The sequence below is a fragment of the Lytechinus variegatus genome, chromosome 12, assembly GCF_018143015.1.
Source record: "Lytechinus variegatus isolate NC3 chromosome 12, Lvar_3.0, whole genome shotgun sequence".
NCBI classification, from domain to species: Eukaryota; Metazoa; Echinodermata; class Echinoidea; order Temnopleuroida; family Toxopneustidae; genus Lytechinus; species Lytechinus variegatus.
The window spans coordinates 9,919,207-9,935,472 of NC_054751.1; the positions used below are offsets into that span (position 1 = coordinate 9,919,207).

At 35.3% G+C, this 16,266-nt stretch overlaps 1 protein-coding gene across 3 annotated transcripts in view; it reads left to right on the plus strand.

Annotated features, from left to right (window-relative positions):
* Window positions 1-14,673, plus strand: part of LOC121425598 (fibroblast growth factor receptor-like) — a 62,394-nt gene extending 47,721 nt beyond the window's left edge. For all 3 annotated transcript variants that reach the window (XM_041621711.1, XM_041621712.1, XM_041621709.1), the window contains 10 exons: window positions 399-625; window positions 1,310-1,440; window positions 2,485-2,600; window positions 3,302-3,412; window positions 6,966-7,153; window positions 7,605-7,727; window positions 7,914-8,122; window positions 8,903-9,008; window positions 9,416-9,475; window positions 9,991-14,673. In XM_041621711.1, the coding sequence (XP_041477645.1) occupies window positions 399-625; window positions 1,310-1,440; window positions 2,485-2,600; window positions 3,302-3,412; window positions 6,966-7,153; window positions 7,605-7,727; window positions 7,914-8,122; window positions 8,903-9,008; window positions 9,416-9,475; window positions 9,991-10,083 (1,364 nt within the window). In that variant the 3' untranslated portion in view covers window positions 10,084-14,673. The remainder of the gene's footprint in view (window positions 1-398; window positions 626-1,309; window positions 1,441-2,484; window positions 2,601-3,301; window positions 3,413-6,965; window positions 7,154-7,604; window positions 7,728-7,913; window positions 8,123-8,902; window positions 9,009-9,415; window positions 9,476-9,990) is intronic.
* Window positions 14,674-16,266: the final 1,593 nt, after the last annotated feature.

The window sequence follows — 16,266 nt, forward strand, 5'->3', positions numbered from 1 at the left end:
GAAACATGAACAAGAAATATATCGTGTCGTGTGGTCCAGTGGCTAGAGCATTGGACTCATAATCGCAAGGTTGTGAGTTCGAATCCCAACTCTGCCATTGTCTCCACTTTGATAAAAAGGCCCGAGAGTGATATCTGTCGTCTATAACGTCAGCCACTATGACTGATTAACCTAGACGTAAAACGTTTCATAGGTAATTGGTTATATGCCAGCTTGGCGTTTACCGGCAAAAAAATGCTGTCCTGCCGAGTTCCTACGGGTGTTACCACAAACAAACGGAAGAAATATATCACATGAAAAAGTAGTCCCCACCCACCATCACCACCTCAGTACAGAGAGGATAAAAATTTTAAGCATAAGATGAAATATGAGCATGTATTTTTATGATAATTTTACAGCGCCGACGCAACCTCCAGAAAGAACACAGCCCCCTGCTGTGTATATTCCACCAAACACCCAGACAACGAACAAGACTCATCTCATCGTCTTCATTGTGGTAGGCTTTGTTGTCGTTGTCGTCCTTGTGACATGCATAGCCATCTTATGCAAGCAGACCCAGGCTAGGCACCGGAGGCCACCAGACAAAGCGGGCATTAACGGTACTCGCCCTCACATCTACAGACAGGTAAGCTACCAAATGCAAATCCTCTACTCTATGATTAGAGCTTCCAGTTTTCTACAGGAAACAAAAATTTCACGGAATTCATGAAGAACATTTTTTATAGAAACACAACTTTCAGAACAAAAGAAAGAGAATCACAAGAATATACAGTGAAATGATGAAAATAGATGCAAAATCTAATAAAACAAAGCTGTGTTCAAGTAAAAGGGTCTGTACATCAGACTAGTTTGCACTGTTTAGCTTGTGTTTTCCAAGCTTTATCTGCATGGAAACTTCGATTTTCTTTTTTAACAATTGCTTTTTTTGTATGTGTTGTACATGTCACCTAAAACACAAGGAATAAAATGTTTAGAACACTGAATTAAAAGTCCCATGCGTCAGTTTGGAAGGGATACTCATAGTCTCTGACTGTTTTAATTGCCTTGAAAGATCCATGTGAGAGATCATCGTATGATAGTAAGTTATAATAAAATAACTGGTAATGTTTCGAAATAACTGATTTTATGTCAGCGGTTATTTTTGGATGCGATTGTGCATCATTGTGCATCACTCTATAGTCATCTGTTACTTGACCTACATCATATGCTTGAACTTAGTAGCAAATGACAGGAACTTGAAGAGTGCAAGAACTTGACACTATAAGTATGTAAATTACATCGAACCGAATCTGTTCTATATCTTCTCCAGATGTCAATCGACTCCACCAAATCCAATGCTCCCTTATGTCAGTTTGGAAGGAATCGACTGACGTCATCATTAACAGTCATCTCAGAATACGACATCCCTCTTGATCCTGAGTGGGAGTTCCCAAGGGACAGGTATGTACTCCAGTCTTAATCCAGTCATGCAGGTCATGCAACCATCAAGTGCTCTTCTCCTTATTCTTGAATAATGTTTCACTCCAAATCTTGTGTATCGATTTGAGTTTCTCTTGGAAAGTTTGACGTTTGCATTATTCATTGTACATTGTGGAATTTCATGAACCACATGCCCGAAACTGTCAAGAGTTTTAAGGGGACAGTCCCTGAATAAGGAAAAAGGTTTTCTATATTATTACTGACATTGTGTCTTATTTTCCTGGGACAGTCACATTTTGTAGAAGTTCGGAAGGTATGAGTTCTGATGATGTTTAAAGAGAAATGCCAGTAGTTGCAGTAAACACTGATTTCGTGAGAAAGTATGTAAAACCAGGCTTAATTGTCAGTATATCAACAAGGATCTAGATCTGGTACAGTTACATAAACTGAACTTGGTGAAATCTTGAAATCTACGCTGAAAACTATTCACACTGAAGATCACCAACACAGATAAGTGCACGTGGGACAGTGTATTATTGTTGCTTTGAATGTCGTGCCTGACGCTTGACCCGAATCCTGTGCTTATTTGCTAATTTCTCAGCAATTACACAATTTCTTCCAGAATCCTTTGGCACATATTCTTTATTTATACAAACAGACACTTTGGTGGTCATTTCATTGGATTCTGTACGAACTCATTTTGATATATCATTATCAAAACTGGCATTTACCTTGAAGTGGGTGTGACATAATGTTAGGGGAAAATGATTTCGATCTTCAAATCGCTATTTTTGTGAAATGATATTCCGGCATTTCTGGTACTACAGAGCCATGTTGGCATTTGAATGTTATTCAACAACAGTGCTTCAGTGAAATTAGTGGTATTACATTATGATTTGTATATTCCTCCCGACCGTTTCCATGAGATATAGGTGATAAAATATCAATTTCTAGATGTAGAAATTATTATTGGATATTTTAAAAGTTCTACTTTTATTCTAAATAATGAAAGTTATACAATACGCTAGCAGTAATGCATAAATTGAATTTTTGTTGCTATGGTAGACTCACCTTGGGCAAGACGATTGGAGAAGGTGCATTTGGCAAGGTCGTGATAGGAGAAGCTGTTGGCATAGTATGCCAGGAGAAGACGAGCACGGTAGCCGTCAAGATGCTGAAAGGTGAGAGTTTGAAAGTTTTTAACATTCTTCTAGATAATTTCAAATTTCCAAGTTCCACACCAGTGGGTGGAATCCATGGTGGATAGGATCGTAATAGTTGATTTGTATGGATATGGTTTATATTCCCCCCCCATTTTTGTCACATGTTATACCAGTACTTTGTACTATACCATTTCTATTTCTTCGTATTGTTTTACTAATACTTCCACAATACGGTATTAGGGTGACAAATTCAAGATGAGATCTTTGTAAAACTCTTCTTTGGTAGACTTGTTCTAAAATCTTTTATAAAAGTAATAACTAATCTGAAGAGGTAAAAATATTGTGAGCATTCATCCAAACTGTCGTGTTAATCGATTTTGGTCAAAAATATTATTTTAAGAATTGTGCAGAACTACAAGTCCTATAAAATGAGTGCACATATCCTTATTTCCTTTTTTATGCAATAAAAAAAAATCAATTATAAATGATAGCATTATTAGTATGTTAACCAAGTAAGCAATGTCTTTGAAAACTTTTTCACAGTCAATTGATTTTAATTAGTAAATGAACTCCCCCCATAAAAAAAATGGAAAAGATTTTTAAATAATTTCGAAAAAAATATCAAAAAGGAATTAATCAATTTGAAAAAAAAGTTTTGAAGTAGAATGAGAGACTGTTCAAGCAGATTTTAGCAACAATATAATGCAATTTTCTTTCAGCCAATGCTATGGATCGAGAGTTCTCGGATCTCATCTCTGAGCTGTCAATGATGAAGATGATCGGAAAACATCCCAACATTATCAATCTTCTCGGATGCTGTACTCAAGATGGTAAGTTTTGTACAATATATGGTTAATAAGCGTTATTATGAATAAGTCTGAAAGGACCCAAGGAGCTTTCATAACCTGTCCAGAAGGTTACCATTGACCTCCTGACCAGCTGGCATATGGAAAGCCAAACGGTATTCTTCAGTCGTTTCAACTCACATTGCTGAAAATTTAAGCTTGGCATGTGGTATTGGTTGTAATGAATATAGAATTATGTGATGGGTAATAAACTTCAGCACACTATAGAAAGTCACTTCCTTCTCATTGACAATTTTAAGATCATTTAAAGGGGAAGTTCACCCTGACAAAAAGTTTATTGTGAAAATAGCAGAAAAAATAATAAAAAATATTGCTGAAGGTTTGAGAAAAATTCATCAAATAATTAAAAAGTTATTAGAATTTCAATTATTTGATTTGTGACGTCATATGCGAGCAGCATTCCTACATAGCGAATGGTAAAAAATCAATTAAATGTCATTTTCTCAAAATATTAAATTGTTTTCACTGTACCTTTTTTATATCAATAGACCAATCATTTCACACCCGATCATGAATGGAAAACAAAATTAAGTCATCAGGAACCATACAAAATTGGAAATTCTTGCATTTTATATTACATAACACATGGGGCAGCTGCTCGTTTATGATGTCACAAATCCAAAACTTTGAACTCTAATAACTTTCTTACTCTTTAACGGATTTTCCTCAAACCTTCACCAATATTTTTTTCTATTTTTTCTGCTATTTTTACAACAAAGTTTTCTTCAGGGTGAACTTCCCCTTTAAGTGATAGTCCCCATCTCCTGTAAATTCTAGAGGAGCCAGGTTTATTCAGGCGGTATTCTGAAAACGTTCTTATCTTAATTTTGTTCTTATCTACGTCACTTTCTTAAATTGGTATTCTGAAAACGTTCTTATCTTTTTCTTATCTTTTGTTCTTATCTTTGTTCTTATCTTGCTCTCCACCCCCAATGCTGAGCGCGTAAATTTACAACTCGCGCATATAATACCAAAGCGCGCTAAAAGATAAGAACAGAATGTAGATAAGTGGTATTCTGAAAACGTTCTTATCTTTTTTCTTTCTTATCTTTCACGATATTTAAGATAATATTTAAGATAGCTAGAGGGTTATCACATCTCACGATGTCCGCGTTTTTTCTTGCTCAAAATCGATGGCCTCTAGTAGTAACAAGTACCCACAAGTATTCCTCCCACCATTTGTTTCATTCACCCTTTATTTTGCCCGTCTCTTTTTTCTATCCCTTCTTTCTTTTCCATTTTTTATTCCTTTCTATCTGTCTGTCTTTCTTCCTTTCTATCTGTCTCTTTCTTCCTTTCTATCTGTCTGTCTTTCTTCCTATCTGTTTCATTCTTCATTTATGTCTTTACTTTTGTTCTGTTTGAATCTTTTAATTTCTTTTTTTTCTTTTGCTTTGTTTCATTTATACTTCATCTTTCTTCCTTTTTATTTTCCCTTTTCGTTTTATCCCTTTTTTCTTTACTGAGTCTTTTTTCTGCTTTCCCCCCGTTTCTCTTCCTTTTCTTTCTTTTTCTTTTTTCTTTCTTTCTTCCTTCACTTGTTTGTAATCTTTATTTTTCTTCCATTCTTTCGTTTTTATACATGCTTTTCCTTTTTTAATCATTCATTTCATTTTCCCCCTTTTTCTTCCTTCCCTTTAATAATTCTTAAATTTTCTTATTTTTTTATTTCTGCTTTCTGACACTTTTGTGTCTTTTTTTACTTTCTTTCTTTTTTTTCTTTATTTTGCTCATTCTTTTTTCGTTCGTTCTTTATTTACTCTTTTTCTTTACTTTCTTTCTTCTCTCTGTCTTTCTTCTATTAACTTTTTCTTTATTCTTTCCATTGATTTTTTTTTCGGGTTTTTTTTCCCAACTTTTTATTTTCCCTTTCGTTTTCTCTTTCTTTCTTTCTTTCGTTTACTCCTTATTTTTTCATTTATTTTCTGCTTTGTCCCTTTCATCTTTTTTTTCTGCTTCATTCTGACTCTTTTCTGTCTTCTTTCTTTCATACCTACTTACTTTCTTCATATTTTGTTCTTTATTCGTACCTGCTTTATTTACTTTTTTTTACTTTTTTTTGCACGTGGACGTCTCGAAATAATAAAATCAGTCAGTGCGTATAAAATGCCTATTTCGCGCAATGCGCCAGAAACGGTGAACGCGCAGCGCCCATGATATTCTCTTCACATAAGGAACGCTTCTATTGGTTAAACTGCCAATATAAAGCGCATTTTGATTGGTAAAATCTTAAAAATGGGCGTGTTGGAGATAAGAAGGGGGCAGTCCTTACAAAGATAAGAACGCGTTAAGAAGATTTTCAGAATACCGATTTGCAATGATTTTAGTGTCTTCTTATCTCAGTGAGATAAGATAAAAGATAAGAACAAAGATAAGAACGTTTTCAGAGTGCCACCCCAGGTTTATTCAGGTTCAAGGATTTCAGTAGCTTTTAACAGTACTCTTTGAAATCACCTACCACTTAATGAAATACTACCCTTGTATACATCTGGACCCCGTCTTACAAAGAGTTATGATTGATTCAATCCATTTTAACTGTATGGAAATCCATCAATGTCGTAATTTTTTCTTCAGGAAATTTGCACAATGTCCTTTGTAAACAAAGATAAGTACACTGAATTTTCAAGAAAAAACTATGAATTAATGAATGGACATCACATCTAGAAAATATGTGGAACAAGCATGCATTTTAGATGTTGACGTTGCTGGCTTTCCATAGATGTAGCTGATTGGATCAATTGTAATTCTTTGTAAGATGGGGCCCAGTTGTCTTCGAATGAATATTATGGAGAATCAAATGCAAATTCTAAAAAGAAAATCCTGAAATTTTTGCCCTTTTTACACAGGATTTTCTTAACCCCGGACTATCGCTAACCCCGTACTATCCCTAACCCCGTACTATTTTTTTTCCTTTTCACACATGCCAAATTGTTATTGCTAACCCTGGATAAGGAATGCTTGCTTTTTACACACGAAACTCGCTAACCCCGGACTAGTGGTTTTTGTCGATCATTCGTAGTACAAGTGCTTCACTTGTACACTTTTTACACACGCTACAATTTCCTTAACCCCGTACTATAGGTAGGGCCAAATTGCCATTTAGCCCCACCTATAGTACGGGGTTAAGCTTAGCCCACTTTCGTTTTACACATGCGATCTTAACCCCGTACTATTGCTCTTAGCACCGCAATTGGTGGGATAACCCTGCTTTTTTGCAGGGCCAAATAATCCCGTACTATAGGTGGGGTAGCCCACTTTGCAAAAACTCTGTGTAAAACGAAAGTGGGCTAAGCTTAACCCCGTACTATAGGTGGGGCTAAATTGCCATTTAGCCCCACCAATAGTACGGGGTTAAGGAAATTTTAGCCTGTCTAAAAAGGGTATTAGTATAACAAAATACTTTGTTAAAGATTATTATCAAACAGATTGATTTATTTTTTAAATATATGAATTAGGTTGTCTCAATGAATAGACCAATATTTTCATGACATGATTATCACCCCTTCCTGTATCACAGGACCACCCTATGTCATTGTTGAGTTTGCTCACCACGGTAACCTGCGTGACTTCCTCCGATCAAGACGTCCACCTGAGGAGTACGAGAAGTCCATCCTCCTGACCACCTCCCAAACATTGACCAATAAAGATTTGATGTCCATGGCTTACCAGGTGGCCAGAGGCATGGAGTTCCTGGCTTCGAAGAAGGTGAGAATCCCTACTTAGCCGCGAGCGCCCCAAAACACTCTATAAATCCATTTGTTGTATTATTGTATAATAATGGGCTGCATGAAATGATAATAATATCACAATATCTTAAATCTTCAATTAATCAGCAGTACTCAGTCCATGATATACTGCCTGTCAATATTATTAAAATTGAGGTTTTAATTCATGCAGACAATACTTCTACCATGAAATGCTATAAAACCTAGATATTTAACCTATTCCTCTAATCCAAATTGCCAGTATCCCAGCTCCCCCCCCCCCTTCTTTTTCAACTTACAACCCGAGGAAATGAGATTCAGTAATCCAAAGAAGAGCGATTTGAAAAACTGTCTATAATTGTGCATTGGTTCTCCTTTCCTAACTTCATTGTACCAGAGCCAATCTGGAAGCAGTTTAACTCTTTATTTAATTACTCATTTTTTATCAATAGTGCATTCATCGAGACTTGGCAGCCAGGAATGTTCTAGTGACGGAAGACTTTGAGATGAAGATTTGTGACTTTGGACTCGCTCGTGATATCCACTACATTGACTTCTACAGAAAGACTACAGATGTAAGATTTTTTTATATACTTCACATTTTCCTGTTCCTCCAGACCTCTCATCTCTACACAATCATCTTTGAAAAGAATATGTATATGATATATTCCTATGACTTGTATAGTTATAGATAACAAAGTCGTTACAAACTGGTATGACTGAATACTCATAACCAAACCGATGTTTATTTTGCTTTTCAGGGTCGGTTACCAGTAAAATGGATGGCACCGGAAGCACTGTTCGATCGTATGTTCACCACCCAAAGTGACGTTTGGTCATTTGGTATTCTTCTTTGGGAGATCATGACGTTGGGAGGTACACCTTACCCTAGCGTTCCTGTTGAACAGATGTTCGACTACCTACGCTCAGGCAAGAGATTGGAGAAACCTCAGAATACCTCGTTAGAAATGTAAGTTTAAAGTGCCTAGGCTGGTGGATATATGTGCTTTATATAGTATCCTGATAGGTCTTGCATAAATCCGAACATTTTTTTTGTGTGTGTATGTACAAGGACATATCAGCAAGCTCTTGCAAGTGCATATAGCAGACATATCCACATCCGCGAATATGATTATTGATACTTCAGTTTTACACTGCCTCAGAAGAGAGAAAAAAAAAATCTGTCAATTTATGTCAAGGTTTTAGGAAAGGGGAGGGATTCTCAAAGAGATTTTGTTTTTTAGTCGAAAGCGCAGCCCCATGAGCATTACCAATTGATGCTGGCGAAAAAGTTCAGCATGAATAGATAATAACAAGACCAGTTAAGAGTGAAAAGGTTAGAGGTTAGGCATGTTGTGTAGTCTTGTGTTGTGTTATGATGATGTCAGGAAATTAATCGAGAGATGTTACCTTGTAAGATTCTTTGGTAGCATATCCCTATATAACTGGGACAAAATATCTCAGGGTACATGTAGACAGGGTTAAAATGATATTTTGTCAATTGAATGGATATTATATCAGTTGCCAAATTAATGGTCAGAGGTCGGTGCCTCTCCCCAGTCAACAATCTCAAATTTAGTCAGAAGTTACAAATGTTGATAGCCAGAAGCATGGTTGATACATAATGGGTTAGTGTAGTAGGTTTCACGGTACACCATGTATCTTTCTTGGGCAAGTATGGGTTCTTTGTCACAGGTATGTGACAGCAGCACTGTTCTAGGTAACATATCTTTTGTCTTTTATATTTCAGCTATCATATCTTATGTGAGTGTTGGAGGACATCACCGGGACAGAGACCAACATTCAGTGAGCTCGTAGAAGACCTCGATCGCATCATCTCCGTCTCATCAAATCAGGTATCCAATCTGTTACAATTACAATTGATTTAACTTTGTTGGTGAAAAATAACAGGTCCCCATATTAACAACAATTGCTACTGATTTTAGATAATTTTTAGAAATAATGCGGCTGCAATCTAACAACAATTGCAATTGATTTCAGTAAATTTGTATTGTGGGAACTCAGAATCATGTAATGGCATGAAAAAAAATGGCTTACCTAACCATTTGGGGCGATGGGTTAAACATAGATAGCTACATAACATTTGTTGGTCATGAAATCAGATTCCATTCTGCATGATGGATAACACTCATTTTAGCATGAATACCCAATGATGTACGATTTCAACCATAAATCTAAGTAAGTATGATTATTACCAACCGATGGTTATATATTTTTTGTTCTCTTGTTCTTTTCATCCCAGGATTATCTTGATCTGGAAGCGGTGGGCGACGCACCGGTGAAAACCTTCCAAGAGAGCGAGGTAGACTCCGGCTACGCCAGCCAACATAGTAGACACAGTAGTGAATCAACTGTATAGAGGAACCCCCTTCCCTCCCTATCCCACCCCACCCTCGCCTCATCATATCCAGCACCACCCCCGATGCCATCCTCTACCCCCACCCCACCCAACCCCATAGCACTACGCACTTACCCCTCCCTACCTCACTATAAACTATGACTGTGTCTTGTGAAGACTGTGGATAAAGACTACATGTATCCCTAGAATTGACTTACATGTAAAATAACAACATGATAGCCTTGGTGTAAGAAAAACGAAGAAAAAAAGGGAAATGATATCCACTTTGATTATACTAGGAGATATAATTATTATTAATATGTTTTAATATTGTGATGGACCAAACGATGCAGTATAATGTGAGAGAATGATGATATATTGATGGAAGATAGCCTCTCCAAATGTATGTTATATTATACGGACCCGGCCGGACTTAAAGACTCCTAACTAAAGTGAACTCTATCTTGTGTTCTCTCTAGCGAATGGCTTTTATGGGATACAGGGCGCCGCTCTCGCCGCAGGTTTATTACAAAGTACCACAAAGTCGGGACTGTTATCCGTATGCAAACTGACAGTGGCGGAAGGGAAGCAGGACTTAGCATCTGGTATGCAATTAACATTGTGATTTCATTTTGCCGCTTCAGACTTCAGTTTGTTCCGTTCCGATGTGGAATATTTTTCTTGGTGCTACTGATTAAGACATGGATGTCTTATTAACGGAACTCTTTATTACATGGAGTCCAATACAAGAAGGATTGAGAACTGCCCTTGGATAGTATAGCGTTGCATCACTTCAGAGAGCGCCATCATATACCGCAATAGACTCTCATTTATGCGTGTACATAGAAGATGATTAAATCAAAGAGAATATCTTATATGGAAAGCATTGTAACCGAACGGCTACAAACGAACTGAATTCCATTATGCATTGTTGCATCGTGAAGCTTCTAATTCAATTGCCTTCGATTTCTTTGTGCTTTATTGGACAGTTTTGTGTTAACAAAAGGTGTTGCCCTTTTTGGCGTTGGTGTATGCCAAGATACAGAATTGGGAAACAGTAAATCTTGGCTGTGTGGTGGACATTGAAAGGACCTGACGTCAAACGGCACAGAAAGAGAACATAGCACTGGGATTCAGTGACTATTAACGCAAGCTGCATAATTATGTATGCTGCTTGGAAAGTAATTATTTCTTGATGTTTAACTGTGACCTCATTACTTTGAATGAAAGAAAATAGTTGGAACATATCTATAGAATATATAAGCTATATTGTGTATTTGGTGAATATATATATGTTCATTTGGTGTAAGATAAGGAGGGCCTGTACTATTAAAACTTGCCATGTGTTCACTGCCAGCTCCTAAACAGAGTGATATTTAGTCCCTTTTTTCCATTCTGATATAGCCACATTAGTTAGACTAGTATACTCCTGTAAAAAGATAATAAAGTACTTAAAGTAGACGTATTTAATACTTTCCTTGTGGGTCAAATAAAAGTCTTTGAATATTCTCTTTCGCTCCTGATGAATTACTCCAAACCAGGACTGGCATGATGTGAATTTATTCTTTTTCTTATGCTGTAGATGCACAGTATTTGCTTGAAAACCAAGTTTTATCTCTTTATTGTTAAAGAGCAATTTTAGTACAAATTTGATTGTAATTGTAATGAATTCTTACTATTGCCATTTCATGATGAATTTTTGACCAAAAAAGAAATTGATCCCCAGAAAGGGATTTATGAACTTTTATGTGATTTTTTTGATCTTCTGCACTCAATGAAACTAAGTATTATTATCAGTAGAGACTTGAGAGAAAAATTATGCCTTTCAAATTCCTGCATGTATGCTCTTAAATACAAAATTTTCTCAGCTTTCAAGTTTTATCTTTCACTTTTTTACCACTTGAAAACTGTTCTTAATGATAAAAAATAACAGGACCTAGATTTGTTGAAGTTTCTGCTCTATGCAAAGTTCACGCCAGACAAATGTGTTTTGATGAAAATTTGACATTGTGATTTATTTTTGTACATTATGTAATTAAGAAATATATTGCCAACTGATTTACATTTTTTTTCAGAAGAAAAGTTTGGTCTTTCACTTGGTAAGATTACTTTTTTGGAAATGGCTGGAATTTATATGCTCGATACCTTTTTGATTAATTTCTTGTTGCCCGAGAAAGCGATTCATTTTAGTTCTCAGTATTATGGAGTATTCAATTGAAATTATTTATGAAGAGAGACAATAATTTTGTTTGAAATCTTTTTGTTACAAAAGTCATGCGGTCTTATAAAATATTTCTATTGTAATGAATTGATACGATCTACGATTTCAATTTCAGATTTGATTTGAATGTGTTACCTTGAATCCTACATACCTGTAATCTCGCAGCATTACATCATGTATCACACATGCCTTCATACATGTCAATGGGTTTCAAATTCAAAGTGGGTTGCTGCAAGCAAATGCTGAATCCGGACTGTTATCATTTTACTACTAGTTTTACTAAAAAAAAAAATGAAAACAAAAAAATCAAAAGCTGCATTTTATTTTCATAGAACGCTTTTACACTGCTTTTTTAGCTTTGATAATACTTGTCTTTTTTCGTATTTAATTTGGAGAGCATGGCAATTGGAAACCATAGCAGTTGCTAGTACCACCACCAAATCATTCCCACTTTTTTTCATATGTTCTAGTGGGAATGACATTTTGTTTTATTCTGTTCATTTTTGTTTCTACTCCTGTACTTCTTAATAATGTTTTACTCCTACTCCATGTATAGACTTGCAGGGTTTGTTATCCAGCATGTTGTATTCACTTTTGCTTTTTAAATATCTTTGTTTTTCATCTTTGTATTGTCCAGTGTCCATAGAAGTATTACATTTTTGAAAGCCAGAAAACAAAGTAGAAATTACATTAACCAGTTTGTTGTAGTTTGTTGCAAAAAGAAATTCTTTCAGAGATTGATCATAGTTACAACCAGTGCTTTGCTGAAAAAAAAAAAGAATCAAGAATGATCCAAATTTTAATTCATACATTTATATTTTCGTATTACAGTTCAAATGAATTATGAAGTTGAAATTGACATTTTAAGAATTGTAGTTTCAAACTTGTGTTATTTTGGAGTTGACATGATGTTCAATGTTTGAACACCCTTTTGAAGTATTCTATTAAAAGTGGGCTTCTTCACCCCCCCCCCCAAAAAAAAAACTGCCACTATTATTGTTTAGATTCAGGTTGTTACTATAACACTATATCCACGGAAAGACACTTTATTTTTTCAAGATCGTGGAGAGCCAGGATTGACTTAATATTAAAACTCTGATGCCCTCCCTCCCCCCAAAAGATGTTCAAATCAGGCCATTAACAGGGGCATGACTGTCCTGTCTTTACTAGATATCTTCAGCCCCAGCTCCCCTCTCTGATAAAAGCTAATTCAAAAGTATTCATGTTGATGAAATCTGATTGTAAACAAAGAACACAGCTGTCTAGAAATGTGTTGCATGTACTTAAGGGTTTGTAGAAAAGATTTTTCTTTTTCCTACCTGCTTTATATTGGTATACCAGCAAACATCATTAAGTAGTAGGCTATATCTGTTTAGTTGTCTCTAGACAGTATCATTTTTTTCCCCTGCTGTTCTCATTGTAAAACGATCTGTATAAGAAAGTACTTAAAATGTGAGCATTTATCACCATGAAGCGTTTTGTATTCAAGATGTTATTTTTTTTGCAGATGCATTTTGAAGAATAAGTGCATCATTATTCTTGTGAATATCATTGTATTTGAAAAAAAAAATGTCTCAATTATGTGCAAGGTGCTTATTTGAAAGGGAATTCAAAAGCAACAATATCTGTTCATTAGCACTAAAATTCCATCTTTATAATCTATTTGTTAATTTTTGAAGATGTACCGGCAGACAATTTTATCGCTTTGTATTTCATTCTGAGCCCATAATTAAAAGAAGGTATACCCACACACTCCATTTCTTTTGGAGCGTTATTAGACCAAATACCCTTTTGAACCATGTCAACCTTCTGCATCAACAAGGACATATCTCTGTGAGATTTAATATTAATGTCAAGAAAGTTATGGAACTTTCAGAATGACTGCAACCTCAAAGTTTGCTTAGAATATCGGTCCAACTACTCCTTTTTTGATGCAAAAATGCTATCGCCTAAAAGGGCGAATGGGCCTGAAGGAGGTGCGAGTTAGTTGGGTTTTTTTTGGGGGGGGGATCCACACTTGCCAGTCAAATCCATTGTGGTTTAATTAGAATAGGCAAGTGTAGCTACAGAACTTTTGGTCTATCCAACTTCTACCAAATTGAATTAAGAACTCCCACCTCCCTCTCCATTTAATCATTCATGCCATCAAGCTCTGGATTTATATTGTTGCCCCCCCCCCCAAAAAAAAGAGTTCATCATGGTGAAATCATTTGTTTTGAAAGGTATCCTCTAATTATCTTGAATATGCTGATTTGGGGAAGTTTACATATATGTTATGAGATTTAATAAAAATTGTTGTCATGTGTTATGTTCCTCTTGTATATTAATAAATGAATGTTTGGAACATGAATCATTTATATCTGTTTTTGTTGTATTCATTGCTGGATTTATAATAGAAAGCTCTAATAATTGAAAATTGACAGAACCATTTCTTTATGGCAAGATTATGAGTTGATGTGTTTGATTAAATCTTATGGAAGTGCTCTCAACATCAAATGCTCAGAAAAAAATAGTCTAATAGACACCAACATGTTTATTTTGAAAGCTGACTGGAAACCATTTTCCTCTAGCTTTTTTTTTTATTATTTTCTTACAAACTTCCATAACATCACTTTCAACCATACTTGTTCTGTGATCAGTAAATCTGTACAAATCCTAAAAAATGCAACAAAAAAAAGGGTGTGAAATCATGATTTTAAAATCACAGAATCCTATTTCAAAATGGATGAATATTCTCGACATCTGGGTCTTGCACAATGTAAATATACCTGGGAACTAATTAAAATCAAGGATTCCACAATTTTTTTGAGATTATACTCTGGTTATGAAAGGTTTGAACCAAGTCTTTCTGAAACGACACCAGCAGACAATTATGATTGACCTTATGCAATTATTGTTATACTGATGACTTTTTTTCCTTTAAAGGTAAATACTAGTAAAATACAACTAAAATTACAAAGTAGAACACGTACAGTAACTTTTAAGAAATTCCATTAAAAGAAGCCTGTAGAATTATTGTAAAACTCAAGTGTAAAATTAATGTGAACATTTCCATTTGTGAATACCTTCCCTATCATCAGTATGACAATTATTACATACATTACACAATTTGCTAAGACATTCCTGACATTTTGCTTCATTCTTGCATTTTATATTGTTCACTGGAACTGCAGCATTAATATTACATCAGAAATGCAGTTGCACCTTCACGCATGGAAATAAAAAAAAGAAAGAAGAATTAAATGCATGAAGCACCTTTGGAACCTGCACTTAGCAACATCTTTAGCACTTGCTCCTCAAAAAAAAATTTTTTTATAATGTGGATCCTTGTCATTCGATAAACCATCTTCATCTGAAAACCATAGCCTCAGAATCGTGAATTTACATGTACCAGTATCAAACGAAAAATACATGCTTGATCATATTTGTATGGGCGAGTGAATAATGATGCTCTCCTCTTTGTCATCTTGTAATTGCAAATTTAAACATTGGAAAATCTAATCATTTACCATAAGATATGTATATTATTTTGGACGGCTCAGAATGGATTACCAGAAATATTCAGAGTATGGGCAAATATTCCACGAATCAAAGATGAGTGGAATATTGGCCCTAACGAGCGGAGTATTTCTGGTATTCCATGAAATAAGTCATCTAATATAATTATAACCTATCCCACCCCCCCCCCTTCAAAAAAAAGAGGGAGAAATTTTGTTGAAAAACTAATATCACTTATCAAACCGTCCCCGCATCAAATAGCCTAAGTTACATACACCTAGGTAACTGCGTAAGTCAAATTATTTTTTTTAGACTAGATTATCTGAAACATGGGTTATACACATCATCTATGTAAAATCTATTCTGTGGTCCAAAAAAGGAAGATTAATCTGTATGTCATTTCAAACAATGTTAGGGCAATTTTTGGAATTCACTTGCAACATTATCCTGTAACTCTTGGAATTTCACACTAGAACTTATCATTTGCAACAAGTCATAAACTCGAACGAAAAAAAATTGCATTTTCCCAACTATAACAGTAACGCAAAACTAGAAATCAGTTGCAAAGCTTGCAATGAGTGATCACTTAATATTGAAATTGATTGCAACACATTCGTGGTGTAGGGCCTTGGTAATTTAATGGGTGACACAACATTTGCTCTTGCGACAAATGCTCCAGGCTTAATTTCATCTAAGATGCATGTAGAGCAGGTGTTGCAAAATGGTTTTATGTTTAAGGTAGGGTACTGTGTTAACCCAGGGTTGAAATTGGTCATTCGATTAGTGTGTGGAATTTAGAGCGGAGCAGTTGTCGCCGGAGCAAATGTCATGGAACCAATTTAATGATCAAGATGGACAAATTAATAATGGAAGACTTTTTCTTCATAAATGATTGATTTTTCTCATTAACAAATTAACACATTTGCACTCATTACCAATGAATTTAAGATCAGGGAATCTAACAAATACAAGAAAAAAAAAAGATTGAGGACAAAGACATGAATCAACATGCCCCTTTTTCCAGAAAACAGGATCC